This window comes from Chionomys nivalis, chromosome 9 (genome assembly GCF_950005125.1).
Source record: "Chionomys nivalis chromosome 9, mChiNiv1.1, whole genome shotgun sequence".
Lineage (NCBI taxonomy): Eukaryota > Metazoa > Chordata > Mammalia > Rodentia > Cricetidae > Chionomys > Chionomys nivalis.
The window spans coordinates 49,485,707-49,509,043 of record NC_080094.1 but is presented as its reverse complement, the minus strand read 5'-3'; the positions used below and the strand labels follow the sequence as shown (position 1 = coordinate 49,509,043).

Here is a 23,337-nt window from a genome sequence, read left to right as displayed (position 1 = left end):
TGTGTGTGTGTGTGTGTGTATGAGAGAGAGAGAGAGAGAGAGAATATTAAGATTCATGAACTGAGCTGGATAGTGGTGGCGCACGCCTTTAATCCCAGCACTTGGGAGGCTGAGGCAGCGGATCTCGGTGAGTTTGAGGCCAGCCTGGTCTACAGAGTGAGTTCCAGGATAGGCACCAAAGCGACACAGAGAAACCCTGTCTCAAAAAAAAAAACCAAAACAAGCAAATAAAAAAGATTCACGAACTGGATGTACACGCAAGTCATTAGGGAAGACCTTTAGTTAAAAACTTACTAAAATTTTAAGCCACTGAGCAAAGCAGCGTCCCTTCTCTGCCTCAGCTGTCACACACATATTCACATCATTTGGTAAAATTTTCTACTTGGAAATTATAGGTAATTATCCCAACTCATATTTAATGTGCTTTTTGATCGTTTCCAATATAAATTTAAGAGTGAAGGGCAACAGATGCCTTCAAGACTGTAAGAGATCTCTAGCAATGGCTTAGCCTGACAGGAACTAGAAAAGAAAGCAATGACAGTCAAGTGAGAGCCTCCTATGCTCTCTCGGGAGGGAGGCGCTCAGGTGTGTCAGGTGGGCCCAGCTCGGCGCGGGCGGACACAACAGGTGCTCCTGGAGAAACCAATCCCTTGTCAGTAGGGTGTGAAGATTAAGAACATGAGTCAGAGACACTGGACAGTGACATATGAACAGTGTCGCTACGCTGTTGAGTGTTCTAGGAGTTTCTAGAAATCTGGATACACCCCTTTACAGATGCTCCTCTCAAACTTGCTCAGGGATAACTGGAATGAACGTGATGGTCATTAATCAAAGACAGGACGAGGAATACTTACCCTTGGCCTATCCGGAAGTACCCTGGAGGACAGCCACACAGGTAGCCACCCTCAGTATTGGAGCAGCCGTAACTGCAGGGGGCCTGTGACGAGCCACACTCATTGATGTCCTGGCAGCCTCCGCTGAACTGTTCATACTGGAAGCCGGTAGGACACATACACTTGTAACTCCCCAGGGTGTTGTGGCAGGAGGCGCCCCCACAGACGTGTGCGTTCAAACATTCGTTCTCATCTGCGGCAGAAACAAGAGAACACTAAATGTGTGACGCTGGCCTTGCTTTCAGGGAGGAATCTGGGTCATGCTCCTCATGACGGACCAGGTAGGTAGGGTCTCAGGGAGAGAACACACAGGCAGTATAGCCAGAGTGGAGAGAACAAGAGAGAAAGCTGTGGAGATGGAGGGAGGAAGGAGGGAGTCTCCTGCCACGCTGGTTAAATATGGTAGAGGAGGTTAAATGCACTTCACAGAGAACACCCAGGGTGGCACTGTGAGGAGCCCTGGACTCTAGGTCTCACCGAAAGCCAGCGCTGGCATGTTCTGCCCCATGTGCGGCAGGACCACAGCTACAACTGGGGTTTAGGGCAGGTGGGAAGGGAGCACACAGTTTCCTGCTTCACAAGAGCCTGCAGGATGGAGAGCACCAAAGAAGAAAGCCACACTTCTGCAGATGCTACCGTGGGCCTCCCTGGCACAGGATGTGAAACTCTGAGGAAGACAGGGGAGTCCACCCCATTTTACTTCCTTCTCAGTCTGCAAAGACCTCCGGGTGCCCATGCTTAGGCGCATCATACCTGCTGGTATGTCTGCTTTCTCTCCGAAAGCCTATTCAAACCAGCTGTGGCTCCAGCATCTGCACCACGACTAAAGCTAAGTGTGGCTGGAAGAGATGCCATGCAGACATTTAGGCAGTGCAGGAGAAATCATTAAGAGACACATTCTGCAGGGCAGCCTACCCATCAGAGCCTGCACCGTCTGGAGGGAGGAGACAGGAAAATAGAATAACTCTTTAAAAAATTTTAAAAAATTGTTTGTCTATGTGTAAGTGTATGCCACATGCATGCAGTACCTGTGGAGGCCTGAAAAGAGCTCTAGATCCCCTAGGACTGGAGTTATAAACAGTTGTGAGCCACAATGTGAGTGCTGGGAATCGAACTCAGGTCCTCTCCGGAAGAGCAGCTGGCAAATCTTAGCCACTGAGTCATCTCTCCAGTCCCAGAGATCTAACTTTTAAAAACTTTTAACTTTTAAAAAGTCACAACTGTGACTTTCTCATTGCTTCAGTCTACATACTTTTGAAATCTCTAATATTTGTTCCTAGGCCTGCCATTGGAGGGTGTCCTGGACACTGGCTGTTAAGACCTATCTCCAGGGCTACAGCATCTCTCTGGAGGACGCCATCATCCCTTTGTGCATGGTCACTGCCAGTGGAAGGAGCCACAGGCACGCTCCCTGGAGCAGAACAGGACAGCCAGCATGTAGAGGTGTTCCACATTCGTTTATGTAAGCCTTCCTATCGTCCCACGAGCTTTGGGGGGTCTTCCCTAGGGCTTTCCACAGAGCAACAGCCGGGCCAGGACCCTCGCAGGGCTGTCTGACTGCAGGAACCACGTCCTTCATACCATATTGGCCCGCAAGAGCACACCCATGTTGAAAATGGTGTTTCTTCTCTCCTGTAATTAATTTGACCTTCATTGTTCAAAGAGAACAATGCTCTTCTCTTTTTCTCCAAGTACTCTAAATAAGTACCTTTTAAACACATGTGTTTGTCATGTGTCCATGCACGCACACAGGGAGAGAGTGTCACAGTGCGTTCCTGGAGGGCAGAGGACAGCTTGTGGGAGTCTGTTCCTTCCTTCCACTCTAGGATTCTCCAAACTGAATTCCTATCATCAGCATTGGCAACAACAGCCTTTATGCAGGGAGTCAACTCACCGGCCCTCAAATACTTATTTAAACTGGCTCATATTCATGTACACAGTGATGTGCCGAACGGATACATTGTCATCTAGTGTATTGTACAGTTCCACCATACCCCTGTCTCTATGCCCATCCCCTTTCTTTTCCCAGATAACCTTTCTTCTACGTTCATGCCATTTATTTGAAGTTAGTAAATGGGTATGTAAAACTGGAAGGCTTAGGGGTTTTGCTGATAATATAAAGATTAGTATCAAGAGTGTCTGTGTGTCTGATATTATTCATGGGCATGTACCCTTCCCTCCTCCTTTCCCCCTTCTCTCTAGTCACTAGTCTGACTTTGCCTATTTGAAGATTCTCTAAATCCAAAGATCTCAAGCCTAAACCCAAGGTCCCTTAGGCTACAGGGATCCTAAAAGAGAAAAACCAAATATATCAGTGTCCGCATTCCTTTCCTTACTTTAAATAAAGAATGAAGTATGCTATAGATACCAGTGGAGACCATAAACACCAGACCTTATGCTAAGCAGAGTGAGGAGCAGAGGGTGTTTACTTAAGTAGGAGACTCTGGGACTGCCATTTTCTCTTGACCCCTATGGCCCCTCCATCCTCTCCACCTGCTCTCAGTCCCCCCAAAACCGATCTGTGTGGAGCATCAGAGCGTCTGATCTCTTGTTCTTCACATGGGTTGGCTCCAGACTAAGAAGCCATGAGGCAAGACCTGTCAATCTAGTGCTAGATTCATTTTGCTTTTTGCTAAAAGGCACAAAGTGGATTGACATTAGAAGAGCGAAGTAAAATCATCACACAAAGAAAGATACTTGTAAACATTAGCTCTGTCTGCTCCTAGAGCAGGCTAACAGGGAAGAAACCAAGTGCCTCTCGGTATGCGAGCAGAACTGGCCTGGTCTGGAAGGCAAGAAGAAGAGTTCCTCTCTGGGGCAGATGCCAAACTGGAGAGTCTCCAGCGGTCAACCCTGGACCTCTCTGTGGGCTTCTGTAAATATTCATTCTGGTGGGGAACTCTCCTTCCCTTTCATAGACTTTTGTATTTCATTTTCCTTCTGATAACATTTAATAAACATTAAATTCATATTGCTCATCTCGGTTGGGGCAGCAGAGCACAGATTAAGCAGTCATCCGCGCTCCGTGTCCTCAGCCTGGGAACCACATGCTTGTACACTCAGTCATTGGCATCTGCAAACACAGCGGTATGGTCAACGTGAGCTGCACTTCTTCTGACCCCTTCCATCCTGTGTACCCTGAGCAGCTGACTCCACACGGAATCCAGCTTTCTACCCTTCTCAATAGCTTGAGTTGTACCTCTATTTGCAGTTTTTATTGGTGAGAGTTTCCTCCTTTTTATATAAAAAGAGAATTTTAATTAATTAAGATTTCAATTAAAGCCCCTGGAAAACCACTCCTTGGGACAGAATAAAACCTACCACCCTGACCTGTGGCACCAGGGTCACACGGCCCAGGTTAGTGGTGATGTTAACGACCGCCAGGAGGAAACTCCCAAGTGTAGGGTAGGCTTTCTTGGCTTGTTCTTTGTAGGGCCAGATGGGCTCCACTCTAGCTGAGAGTTGAAATCTGCTATTTGCTTCCAGAAAGGAATGGAGTTAATGGCCCCTGACCTCTAAATCAGCCCCCAAGAGCGAACTTCTGCTAAGCTAGGAGCGGGCTCCCAGGTGGGGCTGGTCCAGGAGACCTGCTCTGGATAGCTCCACACGAGGGAACCATCCCAGCTCAGGGCAGCGCTCATTCTAGACAACTTTATTTCTTCAGCGTTCTGAGTCCTGTTTGCGATTTAGGGCCAACAAGAACCCCACACTCCTAGTTTCTTAATTGACTTATTTGACTTAATCGACCTGACCACAATCTTCCTGGAACCAAAACTGTTTAAGGAACTAGGGATATCCCCAGGGTGGGGTGCTAACAGTGCAGGGGCTGAGGAAGGCTGGTGGTGTCAAGGGAGGCTAAGGGCATTCCATCCCAGCTATTCCCAAAGCGGTCTTCATCACATACGTTTTTTCTAAAATATTTTCACTCCCCTTTGGTTTCAAGTGGGGCAGAGCAGCTGCCAGTGGGCTGCCATTGGTCAGAAGGAAGGCACCGGCTCTGCGAGGAGCCGGCAGCCACGCCTCTTCTGAGGACAGCAGCTGCTCACCTACACACTGGTTCCACTGGTAGTGCTGGAGGTAGCCCTGCGGGCAGCTGCACCTGTAGCCTCCGATGATGTTCTGGCAGCCGTGTTGGCAGCGGTGGTTGCCCTCGCATTCGTCCACATCTGTAAAAGAAGCAGAGCCTCCAGTGAGCCCTGTCAGCTGCTGTCTCTCAGGTCCTCTGCAGCCTCACCCACCTGCCTGAGAAGCCAGAAGGCAGGGCTGGAAAGAATCTTTCTCCTAAAGAGCTATTCTAGCAAAGCATTAAGAATATCTACATTAGCCGGGTGGTGGTGGCGTACGCCTTTAATACCAGCACTCCGGAGGCAGAGGCAGGCGGATCTCTGTGAGTTCGAGGCCAGCCTGGTCTACAAGAGCTAGTTCCAGGACAGGAACCAAAAGCTACGGAGAAACCCTATCTCGAAAATCCAAAAAAAAAAAAAAAACTACATTAATATTCAGAGATTCCTGGTAAAGTCTACAGGTAAAAATGACATCAATTCACTACAGAGAGTTGTGGGGCAGCTCTTGAAAATACGTTTATTTATTTGTACTGGAATTAGAAACCAAGAAATATCAATAAGAAAATAAAATCCCGAGAATTAAAATTTAAATATTTAATTATGCATTTATAGAAGAGGTGCTTCCTACATGTACTGTCCATGCTGGAGAAACCTCAGGACTCTGGCCCTAAATGTCAGAAGTCAAGGTACTTTTGTTGAGTTATTCCTACTATACTAGATTGTTAACACAAACAAACAAACAAAAAAACCCCAATCTTGATCTATATAGCAGAGGCCTCTGTCATCGATACAAGCGAGATGAGCCTAAAAATGCATTTCTAGAACCCGGGCCAAGCACATAGCCCATCTGCAATTGGCTGGGCTCCTTGCTCACTGTCCTTTTTCCTTTGCCTTCTTTTTTGCCTTTTTGTTTGTTTATTTATTTTTTTATTTTAGGCTGACCTCCAACTTGTGGCAGTCCTCCTGACTCTGCCCCCCAAGTGCTAGGATCACAGCACCACCACACCCAGAAGAGAGAACAGTTCTTGCAACTCACAGGCGCCGACAGCTGCAGGGGCCACCCCTGCAAAGCGCTTCAAGCGGGACGCAGCTGAGGTCTGCACCTACCTTCACAGCTGGCACCGCTCTGGTCGAGCGAGAACCCCCGCTGGCATTCGCAGGTGAAGCTTCCGGGAGTGTTCTGGCAGACGCCCTTGGACCCACACAGGTTGATGTCGGATGTGCACTCATTGTTATCTGGGGGAAGCATGGGAGAAGAAAGTGACACTTCCCCCGAGCTGCTCTGTGTTGTTGGAAAGGAAGGGAGGAAGTTGACCCAGAGAAGTAAAAAACGGGGTCAAGTAACCACACCATGAGCGCGCAGTCCAGCTGATGAAGCCCCACGTGCTGAACACCGCTTACTGTTATCCACAGCAGAGGGAGGAAAGAGCCTCTCAGAGGAAAGCTGGGCTCCTACTTACCGATGCAGGCAGTGTGGTGCTGGGTAAACCCAGGAGGGCATTTGCATGTGAAGCCACCAATGGTGTTAACACACAGGAACTGACAGTTGTGCTGCTTGGTTGCACATTCATCGAGATCTGCAAGAAAGTGCAAGACGGAATTCAAGCCGTGCCCAAATGTCTCCACGCCCTGAAGGACACCAGGGCCGCACAGGGCCTCAGCAAAGGGTTGGCAGGAAGGCAGGTGATGAACTCAGAAAGCGAGGAGAAAGTAGCTCTGTGGGATCCAAGGGTGAGCAGTTCCCTTTAGTTAAAGAAATGTAGAAAATTCTCTACCAATTTATTTGATAGACATTCTAAATGTTTAAACGAATTGTAAGATGAAGTAAAAACTGATTCTGAACATTTTCCAAAGCAGTGGAAAGATCTAAGTGAAGATGTCAAATGAAATGTTGAAGCCGGAAATTCATGTGTTCCTTTAATTCAGTGGTTCTCAACCTGTGGGTCATAACCTTCTGGGGGGTCAAATGACCCTTTCACAGGAGTCGCCTAAGACCATCAGAAAACATACATATTTACATTTTGATTCCTAACAATAGCATGATTACAGTTACGAAGTAGCAATGAAAATAATTTTATGGTTGGGGTCACCACGACATGGGGAACTGTATTAAAGGGTTGCAGCATTAGGAAGGTTGAGAGCCAGTGCCTTAATTCTTTTCTGTTGCATTTAGAACAAACTCACACCAGGACATTGGTTTGACCTCTTGGTTAGCAGTTTTTCTTTGAATTAAATAAAATTGAACAGCTAGGAAAGACAAAAATCCGATTTTGATGAGCTAGAAGCAAAATCAAAAACCGCTTGCCCATACTATGGACCCAACACTATTTTCAATCTCAGTACAATCTCTCATCTTTCTTCACAGCCTTAGCTTCTGGGCTCACCTCAAGATCCAAAGGCATTTAAAAATATATTAAGAGCTATCAAGTATGTTGGACCTGAGGGGTTGCTTTTAAATGCCTGGAAATTCAAGAGTGTTTATCACAATTCAATCCCTCCATTGAGGCACACGTGGTACTAGATTTGCTAGTGGCTGGAAGGACATCTGTCCTAACCTGAGAGGGTCTCCCTGTGTCCATTCCAGCATGGAGGACCCTAAGACAGAGCCTTTCTTGAACTCTGAGAAGGCCAACTTCTACTGCTGAGAGGCCGACTGATATCCGCGTCTCTCAGAACCAGACTGCCTTCCCACGGGGACCCTGTGCATGCCTGGGGAGGAGATGGCGCCGCCACCCCTCATACTGTCTGTTCCACTAATGTAAACCACTCAGTACAGCGACCATGGCTGCTCTCATGCTCAAGAATGCCTTATCTCTATCTTCACTCCTCTTTCCTTTTTATTATAATCAATAACACATACTGTACAAGTTAAATGGTCTTTCACTGTGTTAGTTCCATACTTGTATGAATCTCATGCTCCTCTCTGCTCTTCCCTGCCTCCCTTTATCTGGTGAGGTGAAGACACAGGCCCCACCCTCTCTGAGCCTCCCTGCTAGCTGTTTGCTTCTCAGAGTCAGTGGGACACACATCTGCACTTCCACACACGTCAGCTGCAGACAAACTCAGGCTTTATAGAATAAGCAGAGAGAGGAGCTTCTGACATAGAAACTCCGAGTGTTAACAGCCTGCCCTTCATCGTCTTCATCAGAGTCATTGTGGTCACTTGCAATCTACCCTCAGTCAGGCCTATCAGTGTTCCTCATAGAAGCAGAAGTTAGGAGAGGGTCACTAGACCCTCGGCCATTCCCTCCTATACCTCCTTCAATAGAGAGGGGAGGGGTCACTGAGGGGGAACTGCAGACACACAGCTGTGGAGAAGTCACTGCCCATGCTGCCATGAGAGTCTGCACGCACTGCATTGCCACAGATACACAGGAATACATTTGCTTTGTTTCAAACTGCACACAAGAAGAGATGTTTCCCCCAAGTATGTGTCTTCACTCACATGAATAAAGTCTTGCTCTGAGTCCTAGCCAGAACTTTCTGGAACTCATAGTGATCACAGATGAAGACCCTGTTTCAAGGCTATGAGCAAGTCCTGGGATCAGCGACTTCATCCCCAGGTCAAGGATGACCTGGGACCTAGGACCAAGTCTGCATAGGACAGCCTCTGAAGTTTTTATCTAGGAAGATATTTAGGATGAAACAGAAACTCAATGTACCTTGGAAAAGGTAGTTTCTAGTTGAGGAGAGATTTCTGCAGCGTTTGGATGTTTCTTAATTCCATGTCTCCCTCAGGTGAGCTCTTAGAAGGCATGGTGGCTTTATTTTGTCAGCTTAAAATCTATCTCGGTGGTTCTCAACCCTATGATACACTTCCTCATGTTGTGGTAACTCCCAACCATAAAATAATTCTCATTACTAATTCCTAACTGTGATTTTGATACTGTTATGAAACGTAATGTAAATATCTGATATGTGACCCATAAAGAGGTCAAGACTCACAGGTTGAGAATCACTAAGATAGATAGATGATAGACAGACAGACAGACAGACAGACAGACAGAAACTGAAACACTAGCTTAATTAACCAGACACACCTCTAAGCTCATGGCATGAAGACCTCCTAGACTAAACCACTGTTGAAAAGACGTGAATAAATGAAGCAAATGGGAAATGGGGGGAATCAACTAGGAATCAGCCTCACCAGAGCCTTGGCGAGTTGGTACAGTCGAGCCCCTCATGGACATCAACCATGATGCTCACTGGGTATCGAGCAAGGATAGCTGCTGCTACTAGCCTTCAGCAGCCCCCTGACCCAATATCGACACGGGCGCTAAGCCCAGGGAAGCAAGTCTTCCAGCTTGTCTCCCAGGCACAACAAGTGGCAGGTGATGGATGAAGCCAAAGCCTTCTCACCTTTGCAGCTCCTCCCATCCTCTTGCAGAATATAGCCTTTCGGGCAGGAGCACTGGTAACTCCCTTCTGTGTTTTTGCATATAAAATTGCAGGGTTTGGGAGCCTGGTTGCACTCGTTCAGATCTGTGGTCAAAGAGAGACAGGAAAAGCCTACTTAAAAGACTTTCGGAGTACTCAGGATCTTTGCCTATAAACTCTGAAGCATTTGATCATCGCCTCATAATTTTCTATTAAGTATAGATGCATTTTAGATTTTTAGCGTGAGGTTTTCTTTCCTGTAACCGGAAATTTCTATCCAGGAATAAAGCATTAAAAACAAAGTACCCACCGGGCGGTGCACGCCTTTAATCCTAGCACTTGGGAGGCAGAGGCAGGAGGATCTCTGTGAGTTCAAGACCAGCGTGGTCTACAAGAGCTAGTTTCAGGACAGGCTCCAAAGCCACAGAGAAACCCTGTCTCGAAAAACAAAACAACAAAAAACAACAACAACAAAAACAAAACAAAGTACCTACCCACACAGGAAGTCCCTGTTATATCCGGTGTGTAGCCAGTTTTACAGATGCAGTGATACGACCCTCTGTCATTGACACACTCCCCGTTTCGACAAACATCGTGAATAACCTTGCACTCATCAATATCTAGGATAGACACAAATCACAATAATAAATACATTAAAACATATAATGGGCAACACTGATATGCAGGGGTCACTTGAATGTAAACTTTCATAGACCATGATACTGTATTATGAACCAAAGTGTTAAACCAAAAGCAGACAGAGTGAATTTCATATGCGATGTTAACTTATTGAATAACTAATGAATGACGTTGTGAGCCAATGATGAGAAGCTACTCTAACGAAGAGAAAGTTCCTTTATTCCGCCATTAGCTCCATCTTCCCAATGCAAAGACAATGGTTTTCTAACTCTCCTTTATTATTTTGCTTCTAATCCCCCGTCCCAAGGAGCACAATGGAGCACCAACAGGACCCTCTTCTCAGTCCTTCGGTGAGCTAAAATCCAACTGTAATCACAGTTGATAAAAGGGGAATCACACGAGGCTTGCGGAGCTTCAGAGCTGCCTCGGGCACCTCGCTGGCCTCCACTCACATCTAGCTTTCAGGCTGAAAGAAGATTCTGCACGTCAGACCCAAGGGTGCTGACTCCTAGCACACCAGCGGACTTTGTACTTTCTGATACAATTCATCTTGGCTAATTTTGAGTTCAAATGAATACTAAATGACCATTTGTTTCATGTTATTTTTAAATTTTTTAAATGATATTTTATTTCATCTATAAACTATCTTATAGCAGTTTTCTGCTGGACCCTTGTAATGTGGAAGCAAGGATCCAAGCACACCAAACTTAGCCAGCTAGACCAAGGACTTGGCAAATGGCCCTGGATGTTTCTAGCGCTGTATGAAAGGATTTCTGTTGAACTCTGTCACACAGATGAGACAAACCTGTTGTCAATTCCACATTTCCATCATTTTCCATAGTAAAACAACACACAGATTCCTTGTATTAATTTTGTACCATGAAAGAAGAGCTTGTATCTTTTGACAACAATAGAACAAAATGAAGTACCTGCTCCATTGGTCATGAATCCGCGGCCATGGGGACACAGTTTCTTATAAGCCACAGTGCCCTCGAAAGGGCAGATCTCACAGTGGGGTCCCCAGCCTCTCCCTCCATCACAGCAGCACTCGGACTTGGTGACGGGGTTCCTGTTGCTCGAGCCAATCTGGCACATGTTTTGTAGGACCTCTGTGAAGCAGTACCCTTCCCGGTTGTCTGGAAGACACATTACACAGTAAAGAGGAATTGAGACACTTTCCTGAGGGCATGGGGTCTTAGGAATTTGGTCAGATATAAAAAGGATGTAACACTTTACCCTGGGTGAAGAGGAGCGAGAAGGAAAAGCTGGAGACAGCAGGGGAGAGAGAAAGGAGGCGTCTGAGGGGAACAAGACAAGAAATCCGTGAGTTGGCAGAGAGGCATCGGCGAAGACAAGCTTGTAACTCTTTGTGGCCCCAGACACATGGAAGAACAGTCGCAACAGCCATGCTACAGAAAAGGGGGCAGAAAAACATCCGCAAGTGGGCCTCAGAGGGCAGCAAGAGACAACCCCAAGCTAGCAATTCCGTGTGCAGTCAGCAAAGGAAGAATTTCATTGCAGGGAGGTCCTGAGCCCAACAGACACCCAGCCACTAAGTCATCTCCCAAGGATGAGTGGTTTCAGCCCTTTGGAAATTTTTGACATTTTTCTCTTATTTCAAACCAGATTTAATGGTTTGTTTGTTTGTTTTTTTTTTTTTTTGACTGTCCCAACATGAAGGTTGATGGAAGGAAACGCAGCCGCGGGTACTCACCCAAGCACTCATCTTGTGTGGGGCTGGCTGTGAAGCCATCGTTACACTCACAGGTGTAGCTCCCCAGCGTGTTGAGACAACGCCCATTCTCACAGATCCCCGGCTTGGTCTGACACTCGTTCTCATCTGTGTAGACAAAACAGGAATCATCAGACATTTTATAGAAAGATTGAGTTTTTCTCGGTTCCTTCTTCCCTTCCTTCCTTCTTCTCTCCTTCCCTCCTTTCTCTCACTCTCTCAATTTCTTTGCAAACAGGTAACCTATTGGCCTGGCTAAAAACTGAAAGTTCAGGAAAGACCAGGAAGAAAATCCATCAAACTCTCCCTTTCCTCTGTATTCCTCAGTCTCCTGATAACCTGCTCCTTCACCCCTGCCCCAGACTTCCAGTTTCTGATGTGTCCTTCCAGAGATGGATCATGCACAAAAAAGTAGACACCCCCAACCCCCACACTGTTCTTGTAAGGCACCCGTGAGCATACTGTTGATACGCCTAAATTCAAACAACAGCATTTTAGGTACACTTACATTTTTTACTTAAATCTTGCCCCATCTGTACATAGAAAAGATTCCTAAAAGGTGAGTTCCCACACTGGAGGGGGAGACTCAAGCTTGATTGTCATTTTAAAGAGATACAGTACTTCATCAGAATAATGCTGGTAAGTTATGTTGACCCAGGAGCACTTGTCTGGACTGAGCTTCAGATTCAACACAGCTTGTTCGTAACACTTCAGCAATATTATTGAGAAATAGTAAGCCAGAATTTAATAGTCCCAATTTAAAAAAAAAAACATTAAAGTGGCTGGAGTATCTTTGGATTATCTGGTGATTATTTAGCTCTGAAGATCATGAACTGATTTCCCCAGTGTCTTTCTTACTTGAGAAAAGCTTAGAGTCCCAAGAACAGGGATCTCACTGAGAGAGGCAGAAAATGGGGAAATGACACCCAGAGATGTGTGAGAGCTGCTTAAAAACCCCAGTGCTCAGCCAGTCCTGATGCTGCTTGGCCAGTCCTGATGCTCATCTGTCAATCCTGATGCTGCTTGGCCAGTCCTGATGCTCATCTGTCAATCCTGATGCTGCTTGGCCAGTCCTGATGCTCATCTGTCAATCCTGATGCTGATCAGCCAGTCCTGATGCTGTATCAGCCAGTCCTGATGCTGACCAGCCAGTCCTGATGCTCATCAGTCAATTCTGATGGTACAGGCTGGTAACCCAGCTGCTTGGGAGGCTGGGGTGTGAGGATAGAAAATTCAAGCCATGCCTGGGCTCTAGGGGGACCCCAAGGCCAGGCTGGAAAGTTTGTAAAACTATCTTGGAATAAAAACCAAAATGGCCTGGGGATATAGTTTAATCTGGAGCATTTTCTTAGCACATGGAAAGCCCTACGTTCAGGCCCCAGAATGGAAACAAACAAACAAAAGCCCACTGTTCATGCTGACTTCAGACGAAAGGAATCAGAATATGTGAGGGCGAGCCCCATCTCCTCTGAAAGCTCTTGCTGCAACTAAGCCTGTGACCTATGGTCAGCGAGGGTCCAGAATGTGACTGCTGGTCCCCATGCTTCATTCCTTTCAGAATCTGATCTTAAAAATCTCCATTTAGCTACGTATCTTGAAGACCAGGGCAATGAGAAGTATTTTTTTCCACTGAAAATATTATACAGGTTGACTGGTAAATATTTTAGGCTCTCTAAGCCCTATGGTCTCTTCTGCAACTACTTGGTTGTCTTTGTGGCATAGAGGCAACCACAGTGACATGCACATGGATTGCTAAAAGCATGTTTTAATAAAACTTTATTCATAAAAAATAGTGTCAGGCCGAAGGGCTGAATTTGGTCGGAAGCTGCAGTTTGCCACTCCCCAGCCTAAGGGGAATTCTCAATACTGTGTACACATTAGAACCAACCAGGAGCTTTAGAATAACAGTGCTTGAACCCACCTCAAGGTAATAGAGGATTTCTTGAAGTTAGAGCCACTGCCTTAGAGATAGATAGTCCTGGTTCAGGGGGCTCTAGCACGGGGTGTTAGTGTGGTAGTTGAGCCAACAACGGCGAGAGCAACCAGTGGAAAGAACTATCTCCTGATGGCCACATGCACAAAAGAGCAAGGCTCAGAAGTGGGGGACCCAACCCTGGCATCAATACAGGCCAAGAGAATAGGGACAGGCCAGTTCTGAGGAGTGGCCAGCAAGGCCTCTCCACCAGGAGCTGTGAGATGACAAAGCTCAGGCCACTTCAAGCTCATGCGGAGCCATTTGCGCAGAAATAATCTTACCTACGCAGCCCTCTCCGTCAGGTCTTCGCTGGTACCCAGGGCCACAGATGCACATGTAGGTGCCTATGAGGTTCTTGCACTCCATTTGCTTCTCAGCACAGTCGTGTTTTCCTTCTGCACACTCATCCTCATCTGGAAAGAATGCATAATCATAACTTACACACACACTGTACTGAATGCATGTAAACACAAGACGGCCATCTCTGTTATTTTAATACTGAGCTTATTTCCTTTGGCATCTGTTGGGCACTGATATATTAAACATGGGAGGGAATATTCTAACCACCTTTGAACTTGGTGTAAAAACTGCTTCCTGGCCAACTGATGACCTCATCAGAAGCATGATTCTATGCAGATCTTTCCTGGATTCCCTTGCTTTATGCTTCATACCTGCTTGCTGAAGCATTTAAATACTTATGGCTGTAAGTGGAGTAAGAGGGCCCTATGTCATTATAATACAATGTTATTTCATAATAATGATAAAAGTATTGAAATTGCAGTATGATAACATAATGACCTCATGTATTATAAATATCGTGGGTATAATAAAACAAACCTGTTATGTAATAATTATTACAATGTCATATATTATATAGCATTATTTTAATATGGCATTATTAACTAATATAATTAGTATAATACAACACCAGAATAGTCATCGGGTAACTAAAGCTTTAGTTTTGATTTGAGGAAAGGACAGGTGTCCCCGACATCTTATCCCCATCTAAAGCTCTCCCTCCTTCACTCCCTTTTCTTTGGATTGCTTGTGCTCTCACTCTCTGCTTTTAATAATATGGCATTTCCCCTTTCTTTTTTTCCCACATGCTCAGCTGAGACATTTGGATTATATTCTGCAAGGTAAGGAACTCTCGGGGCAGCTTCTACTTCATACAAAACTGGATTTTAGTCATTTTGAGAGACCAGGTGTCTGCTAAATAAAAGAGCGAATTTGGATTCTTCCAGACTAGCCCCTATGATTGATTCAGCCTGGTTCCAGGCTCTGGGGATTGCCAGCGTTCAGCTAGACTTTCGAATGGAAATGTGCTAAGGGACATAGATTTGTCACTGGCTTTTGAAATGTGGTATCTCTTTCTTCCCTCGGGTTCTCAAATGCCTGTTATTTTATGTCCTCAGAGTGTTTTGCTCTTTTGTAAGATTTATTTCTATTAATGTGCATGTATGTATATACATGCAGGCACCCTTAGATGCCAGAAGTGGGTGTCAGGTCCTCTGGAGCTGAAATTACAGACAGCTGTGAGCTGCCTGATGCGGGTGTTGGGAAGTGAATTCGGTCCTCTGCAAGAGCAGCAAGCACACTTAATCACTGAACCATGTCTCCAGCCCCTCTCAGAACATCTGGTATCTACAACTCTCATCATATGACACTGGGATTATTTATTTATATTTTCATCTTTTGTATCAGCTTCCACATATCTCAACATCTCTGAGGATGTTGGGAAATATCTTTGTACAGAGAATGTGTATGACTTCATAGGATGTCTGACATATCACAGACATGGAATGCATAGCAAACTAATCCAAGGTCTGCAGTGCAGCCCCCACTGGGCCTGCTGTGCCTCTTGGTACAATCCAGGGGTAAAGGAAGAAATGAAGCCTCTACATTTGCTATGGATTAGGAGACGATGCTCATTCCTTAGCCCTGATCTACTGAGAGAAGCTTTAGAGGGACATCTGCCCTCGGACACAGAGACAGGGCGCTCTGGCTTGGATGAGCTCTGCCAGGACTCTCACCTTTGCACATCCTCCTGTCTTCTCGCAGAACGTAGCCAACAGGGCACTTGCATTCGTAAGACCCATAGGTATTTACGCACCGGAAGGCACATAGCAGAGGATTCTGGGCACACTCATTTATATCTGCAGAAAAATAAAGTAAAATAATGGATCAATGACACCAAGAATGACAAAAAGAGAAAGCTGTACTTTTATGAAAAGTTGAAAGTCTTCCTTATCATAAAATGAATAGATCCAGATAATTATAAAAATGAGTTGATTATTCCTGGCAGAATTATGGTGGCCAATATCTGTATCTCTCAGCACAGCCACTAAGCTTGCTGTACTGCTGCAATTATAAATTTGCAGGAATGAGAAACAAGAGGTCCACCTTGCATACTTGGAAAGTTCAGGTTGACCAGTTGCCTCTCCCTTTGTACATGGACTATGGATCATCTTTGCTTATTTTGACGAAATCTATTACGGTCAGAAGAGAAGCTGAGTCCCCTAAATGCTTAGCTACTTCTCCTTCACTAGGCAAAGGTTCCTATGAGACAACAGGGCTTTTTCTGCCCAGAGTATTCTGGTCAGTTTTTTACTAAGAAAAATGCAGTTTACACAGATGCCCAAGTTCTAGCCTTGATTAAAGAGTGGCTTTACCTTTACTGAGCAAAGCGACTCTTGTGGAGTTCATGGTTTAGAACTATCAGGATGGATTTTCCAGAAGTAAGAGGGTAAAGACAAACCACCTCAGTGATTAGGTCACTTCCCAACAGTGATGGTGTGGATGGAGAACAGGAGACAGGTCATAGTTTATTCACAACCTCTAAAGGCTCCCAACACTCGGAAGGTACCAGGAGTCTGCATCTATGGTGAAGCGTTCCCTTCAGTCCCAGCATTTCCCCTCCGTTCTTCTCTTACACCAGTGAATCTCATCTTGAAGAGCACACGGGTCATCTGGACAGCTACTGGACCCTACTTTTAGAGTTTGTGATTCAGGGATCTAGAACGAGGCCAGAGAGCTTGCATTCCTCACAATCTTCCGGGGTGCCAAGGCAAATTGTCTAGGGACCAACCACCCTTCGGCACTCCCTAGCCTTTCCTTCCTTTCCACACTCCCTGCTAGGCAGCACTGACGACAAATAATTTTCAGATGCTTCTATGGGTTAGGCAACCTCCCTCTGGGACTGCCTCCAGATGACCACAGGACGCCAGTGGTTATCTAGATCCGTGTGCAGATGTTTCTACAAAGAGGACACCAATGAGGAGGGAAAAAACCCTTGGAAACAATAGAAACAACAACAAAAGAATGGAAACAGAAAATAGACAGGAGTTGTATTGACATGTAAGCAGTGGAGACACACTAGTGAGCACCCCAACATAGACAGAATAACTTCTATCATAAGCCACCTATGCAAAGATGAGGCAGGGAAGAAATGACGCAACAGCCCACTAGTCTCAGCTGTTCTGAATTAATTACGAACGTTGTTTGATTCAGAACCGTAGTGAAGCAACTGTTCCCACAATCAGTAATGGCAACCAACTCTTCAGTATTTGGGGCACTTGCCTTCGCATGTCATCATTGGACCAGGCTCAAATCCCTCCTCACAGGTACATTCGAATCCTCCAATCACATTCTTGCAGGTCCCATTTCCACAAGGATTGCCCACGGAACATTCATCAGTATCTGCAAGCGATCCGAAGTGGAGATAAAGTGAGGGGAGATACAGTGGGCTCAGACTCAGATACCACTTTTCATTCTGTCCTAGCTCATGGGTCTGCATTGTCTTGCTTAGTTCTCCATTCTTAGCAAGAGGGAATGTGTGTGCCTTATAATCACAGGCTTAGACCTGGAGGGCCCTTGCTCAATGGCAGAGACAGTGAGAGATCTGAATGCCTAGTCTTTATATTTCCCACATGGTTTTCTGCAGCCTGTCCTTACGAAGAAGTGCATGTTTCACAGGTCCTAGGTGCTCTGATGACTAAAACAAGGTTTCTAGATGCAGCCAGGGTTTCTGCTGGTTCGAAGACAAAAATCTCCAATTGTCCCCACATTACATCATTGCCCGAGAAGGCTTACACACGCTGGATTCTTGCCAGATATAAAACAGAAGACTAAACTTATGCAAAGTAAGAGACCTATACTGGATAAAAATCAATATTCAAGTACATTTCGTTGAATTTTTTTAAACCAGATGGTTTACATTAGACAAACCAAAAAAAGGCTTTAAAAAAAAGAAAATATATTTAGAGTATGAACTGTGGAGAGAAAATACATTTTACAACAAACAAACAAACAAACAAAACAAAACAAAAAAACCCAAAAACCTCTAAAAAAAAATACAGCTGCCTCCTAACCCAACTACCTGGAACATTCACTGTTCTTATTCCTGACCCGGGCCTTAGGGAGAGTATTTTCCCTTGGGAAGAAAGAACCCTATTCTTAGAAAGAGAACCGCTGTTTTAGCTATCTGAAGCCCAGGAAAATAGTGGGATCTTGTCAAGGGTTACTTCTGGCGAGCAGGCTCTTTTTGCACATACACAGTAGCAAACTAAAGATTTCAACAAGGTAACATGGATAAAACTTGTTTCTGTTTTGCTGCTAAACCACACTTTACCACCATGAGTGCTGCATCTCCTTTGATTTACTGAAAACATCAGTGTCATCGCAGGTTACAGTTGCCAGTGTAATGTAGAACAAATCACTTCATTTGCATAATAGACTCAAGGGTGGGAGAGGGTGGACAAGGCACACGGGCTCCCACCTCAACCTGCACTCAGTCTTCAGACCCCCATTCCTTATATAAAGACAATACATTTTAATCTGTACAAACATTCAGTGCTGATACCACATTTAATCCATGCTACAGCAACATTGCTTTAGAGTTCTTGACCATAATACTTGACTCTAGTTTACTGTCAATGTAATTAAGAGTCAGTGGTCCATACAGGAGCAATGTCCATTGGACATTTTAGTGAAAAAGCGAAAACAAGAAACTGAATGGGCCACGTGACCTTTCATACTGCCAAATATACATGATGTATATAAAAATTGCTATTTCTACACCTCAAAAGTATAAATTATGGCCACTAACAGTATATTTTTAAGTTGTACTAAGACTTCTGTTTGCTGTTGTTCTTTCCAGTATCTCTTAGGACATGTCCAGTGTCTGCCTTCCAAGTTAGACTACGAGGGTCACGCAAGGCAGGGTCATCTAGGGTAGGGACCAACTAGTCTAACTGAGGAATTCCTCAATGGAGGAACAAAGCTAGACTCAACTTTGGTAGAGTAAAAGCCAAGTAGCTCGATTTTTGCGTAATACAATTCCAAAGGAAGAGGCTGAGTCACTACTCACCCACACACTCGTTCCCTTCTAGAATATAACCAAATGGGCACTCGCAGCGATAGGAGCCGTCCGTGTTGATGCACTGTCCATGTTTACAGACATCGGGCTCTTTGCACTCATCCATATCTTAAGTGAAGGAAGAAAAAAGAAAAACCAGTAAAACCCAGGGCAATTCTTCTTTAACTATTGTCATTTCTGTGTGTTCAAATATCTAATATCACAATATGACTATCATCCAAGTGATATAACAACAAATAGAAGAGATAATTTCTCCCAGGTAGATGTGGAGAAGTAAGACGTGAAGGAAGGACAAAGAAGAGGTAAGGAGGACCCAGCTGGGAGCACTCACCAACCGCTGAGTCATCGGGGCCCACGATGATCCCACTTCCAAAGGGGCAGATCTGGCGGAAAGCCTCTGTGGTGGAGATATGCACTCATTAGTGGGCAGGCCAGGGACAACAACAGCAGGCTTCCCACGCCCCCATCCATTGTGTGGTTTGGCCACATGCTGCACACATTGAGAGATAGGAATAAGACATCCAGAAACAAGGACGATGTGCCTATTCTTCATATGACTGATCCAAAACACATTTAAAAAAGAAAGGAACTACCAAGCTCCTTTGATAAAATACGTCTAAATGGACGTTCTGATTACACTTATAATTTGATTATCCCATTGGCTTCAAGGCTTGCACTGTTGCTCATGTCATGGTCATATGTACACGGGATCGTGAATGAGACACAAAGGTCTTAGACTTACCATCTGGCTCAGTGGGGCACAGCTCACAAGGGTCCCCCCAGCCTTCTCCCTTCAAAGCACAGCAGCACTCTTGCTTGGAATGGTTCCTGGACTTGGGCGATGAACACTTCCCACCTTCAAACTTGGCGTAACAGTAGCTCATTCGCAGATCTGCAACACACATCCACAGCACTCTTCAGCTGTTTCCCTGCTGAAGCTTGGCCCTATGATAGCGGGTCAATGCCTCTCTCACTAACCATAGCAATATCCCGTAAGTGACTGAAATTACAGAAACGCTGAGACTGCTAAAGCCACAGGGAACCAAGAGCAAGCTAGGCTGGACAAATTTCTGTTGCTTTATCCTCATCCCTCAGTTTACCCACGACTTCAAAGCAACCTGATTTGAATGCTACAACCATGGGGGTGTGGACAGACCAACTGTGTCACCAGGGCGCATCCCTGAAGGAGCTGCCCGTGGAATTGTGGGAACAAAACTCAAGTGGGACTTCCGGCAGACTTTACACCATGCACACACAGCCACACCAAAATTCAGTTCCCAACCAGAGTCTGCTTAGTGGAACAGAAAGAAGAACATGAACGGCAGAAGGCAGGACTATGGGCAGATGCAGGCACAATAACGTTCCTTTCAAAGAACATATGTGTTTCTTTCTATTCATTATTGGTAACACCAAGAAAGAGGAGCACTTTTTCTTATGAAATGCACCAATGTCGCGTGCCATAATTTTGGAAGCCAGCTTTTCCCGTTCTAATAGAGAAGAATGGGTAGCTGTGAGCAGTGAGCTCATCTAGGGGTCTGGAATGGGTTTTCTCCTCAAACTTGACTTCCAGAGCCTTCCATTCTTCTTCATTCCACGGTGGCTAAGATCTGCAGATCTTCTGCACCCATGGGTACCGTTCCGTTTTGCTTCAGTTCTGACCACCCCTGACTTCTGCACCCTCTACCATAAGTTTTTCAGACCAGAAAGTCTACTCCCACGGCAGCGACTGCGGAGAAATGCCAGGAGTCAACTAGTCCTCATTTCTCAGGACACCCTTTCATTTGCTTTAGTCTTCAAGTTCTTTGTCACATCCCTTGTTCTGTATACAGTGTCGCTTTTACTACTCGGTCCCACCACTGTCCTTGGATTGCTGACCTTACTTACCCCAGACCCAGTTTTACCTTTTCCAATATTCTCCTCTACACCAAAAGAAAGTAAGTGTCTTGGATTCAGACGGAGACTCAAATGCATGAAGTCCCAAGTCGGTCAAAATGACATATTCCTTTCCCTGAATCTCGCAGGTTAAGAATGTTCCTTTATAATGTGACACTCAGTACCAGAGTCTCCTCCCTGAGTAGAGTGGCATTTGGTGCTGCAAAACCCAAAACCAGTGGTTCTGTGGAACTTCCTCACTTTATGACTAATAGCAGCCTGATTCAATTTGTCACCTTATAGGAAAAATCCCAGTTTCAAAATTCCAGGTTCCAGCAGAACCTGCACTGAGTAGAGATTTGCTTTCAGTCATATTGATCCTCTAGGTGAGCTTATCCCTCAAGGTGGCCTACACACAGACACGGCTCCGTGCTCACACATACACTTCAGCCAGAACGCACTAGGATGCCTGTTCCGAGTCCATCTGCAAACAGCCTTCTCTGACCTCTGAAATTTCTTTGGAATTATGAAAGTCCCTGCTCACATTCCTCAGTTCTGGCAGAGGATGTGGCTGGGTTCTCGCAGCTGGACTGGTTCTTCCTGCAGTGTCAGCTTGCCCTGTGACAGGCCAGTGCAAATTGAATTAATAGCCTTGGAGTTTCCCCTGGCTTGCCACATCGGCAGACTCGCACCTGGCCTCTCACTGCTTTCTTTCCGAATGCAGGCCAAGCCAAAGACACAAACGAGGGGGTAGGAGTCAGGCTCTATCTGGACTGGCCTGTAGCACACAGGCAGAATCCAGCTCTACCCCCATCACCATTCTGAAACACTTGCGGTCTTCTGATAATTCCCTACAAGACCAAATCGAGCAGAGAATTTGCAACTTTTCCCCTCATATTTCTGCAATGACCAACTGAAAAAGTAAAACAAAACCAGACAAAAGAAAAATAATAAGCGTTCAAAGGAGATGCAGAGACAATGAGACTTTGTCATGCTCACGGCAGGCATGCTTGGGTGGGCATTGCTGTGGTCTGGGTGAACACTCTGTATTTCTACACTACTAAATGGCTTCTCGGTCTAAAACTTAGCAGACCTAGGATCCTAAAGTCATATTTTAGAATCTTAAATTATATTCTAAACCTATTATTTGATGATATGAAGCATCCCCCCACACACAAAACAAACAAACAAATAAAAGCACAAAGCAACATATAGACATTGACAGAAATTCTAAATGTAAATATTTATGGGTCTTCCCCACCCTGTATTTCATTAAACTAGCTCGTATAGCCAAATAACAATTGCATTGTTTAGGAATGTCCAAATAAGTTTCTGAGCTTTAACCAAACATTGTTTTGTGTTTACTTTTAGAGCCTTTTAAAGTATTTTTCCTTTATTTTAAAGTTAATCTGGCAAGCCCTTGAATATTTTCGCTATTGACAAGTTAGTATTCTGTTTCCCCAGAGAGTCTGTGAATATGGGCATCTTTCCCTGGGGACAGGAGATCGGTTTGCATTCTCTCTGTCTAAGGGTCTTGGTCTGCACCCACATTCCCGTAGGCTGCAACTTCCTATAGCTGATCTCCTCCAGGTTCTGGGACGTCAGTGTCTCTTGAGGATGCCCCACCAAGAAGCCCATCAGCATCTGTGCTTGTAGGATGGAGAGGGGTGTAAGTGCCAAGGAAGTTGTATAAGCAACTGAAACTTGATGGATGAGTTTTTAACCTCAGAAGTCAGAATGAACCTTCGGGCATATGGTAATCATTAGACCTGTGGGTGAACGAGACATCTTCCTGCTCACGGAGAGTCAGAGCTTTGCCATGTTTAAAACATGAGACCACAACAAATAAACACAGAACAACGAGAGCCCAAAGCTTTCGGAGGCATTTACCTTGGCACCTTCTTCCAGTAGAGGACAGGGAGAACCCTTCTGGACACAGACACTTGAAGCTGCCCTCGGTGTTGCTGCAGGTCCCCAAGGCACAGATTTCTGGTTCTTCCACACACTCATCAATATCTAAAGGGTTACACATGTCAGAGACAGAGTGTCAGGGAGACCCCGTCACTCACCAAATTGAAAATGTATGAGTTCAGCGTTGAGTGGTTTTCACAACCCCCACCAGGGAAGTGATTGCCTGTGAAATTATTTTAAGGTGAATTTTTAAAAGTTACTTTGGACAGATGAACAGATCTTAATGTAAAATGGAATCTGTAAGAACCTTCTAAGAGTTGTAATGACGACCCCCTTGTTCATTGAGGTGCACAACCAATCAGAGGAGAGGCACTAACTCCACCCCACACTGATCTGGGAGCGAGGTCAGCATTCCAGCACAGTGCAAGTCCAAGGCTGATCTCGGTGAAAGCCTGTCTCCCTCAACTCCCTCAGGGAGCCTTCCTCAGTACCCTGGG

At 45.4% G+C, this 23,337-nt stretch overlaps 1 protein-coding gene across 3 annotated transcripts in view; it reads right to left on the bottom strand.

The window, feature by feature from the left end:
• Fbn1 (fibrillin 1) overlaps nt 1–23,337 on the bottom strand; it is a 204,883-nt gene that overhangs the window by 5,079 nt on the left and 176,467 nt on the right. For 2 of the 3 annotated variants that reach the window (XM_057780310.1, XM_057780311.1), the window contains exons 50-64: nt 22,820–22,945; nt 19,800–19,949; nt 19,389–19,454; nt 19,049–19,165; nt 17,260–17,379; nt 15,714–15,836; nt 13,962–14,093; nt 11,688–11,813; nt 10,903–11,109; nt 9,829–9,954; nt 9,317–9,439; nt 6,418–6,534; nt 6,065–6,193; nt 4,940–5,059; nt 855–1,086 (exon numbers count right to left, since the gene is read on the bottom strand). In XM_057780310.1, coding sequence (XP_057636293.1) covers nt 855–1,086; nt 4,940–5,059; nt 6,065–6,193; nt 6,418–6,534; nt 9,317–9,439; nt 9,829–9,954; nt 10,903–11,109; nt 11,688–11,813; nt 13,962–14,093; nt 15,714–15,836; nt 17,260–17,379; nt 19,049–19,165; nt 19,389–19,454; nt 19,800–19,949; nt 22,820–22,945 — 2,014 coding nt within the window. Of the gene's footprint in view, nt 1–854; nt 1,087–4,939; nt 5,060–6,064; nt 6,194–6,417; nt 6,535–9,316; nt 9,440–9,828; nt 9,955–10,902; nt 11,110–11,209; nt 11,272–11,687; nt 11,814–13,961; nt 14,094–15,713; nt 15,837–17,259; nt 17,380–19,048; nt 19,166–19,388; nt 19,455–19,799; nt 19,950–22,819; nt 22,946–23,337 lie in introns of those variants that run through there. The other variant, XM_057780312.1, reaches the window with a different exon arrangement.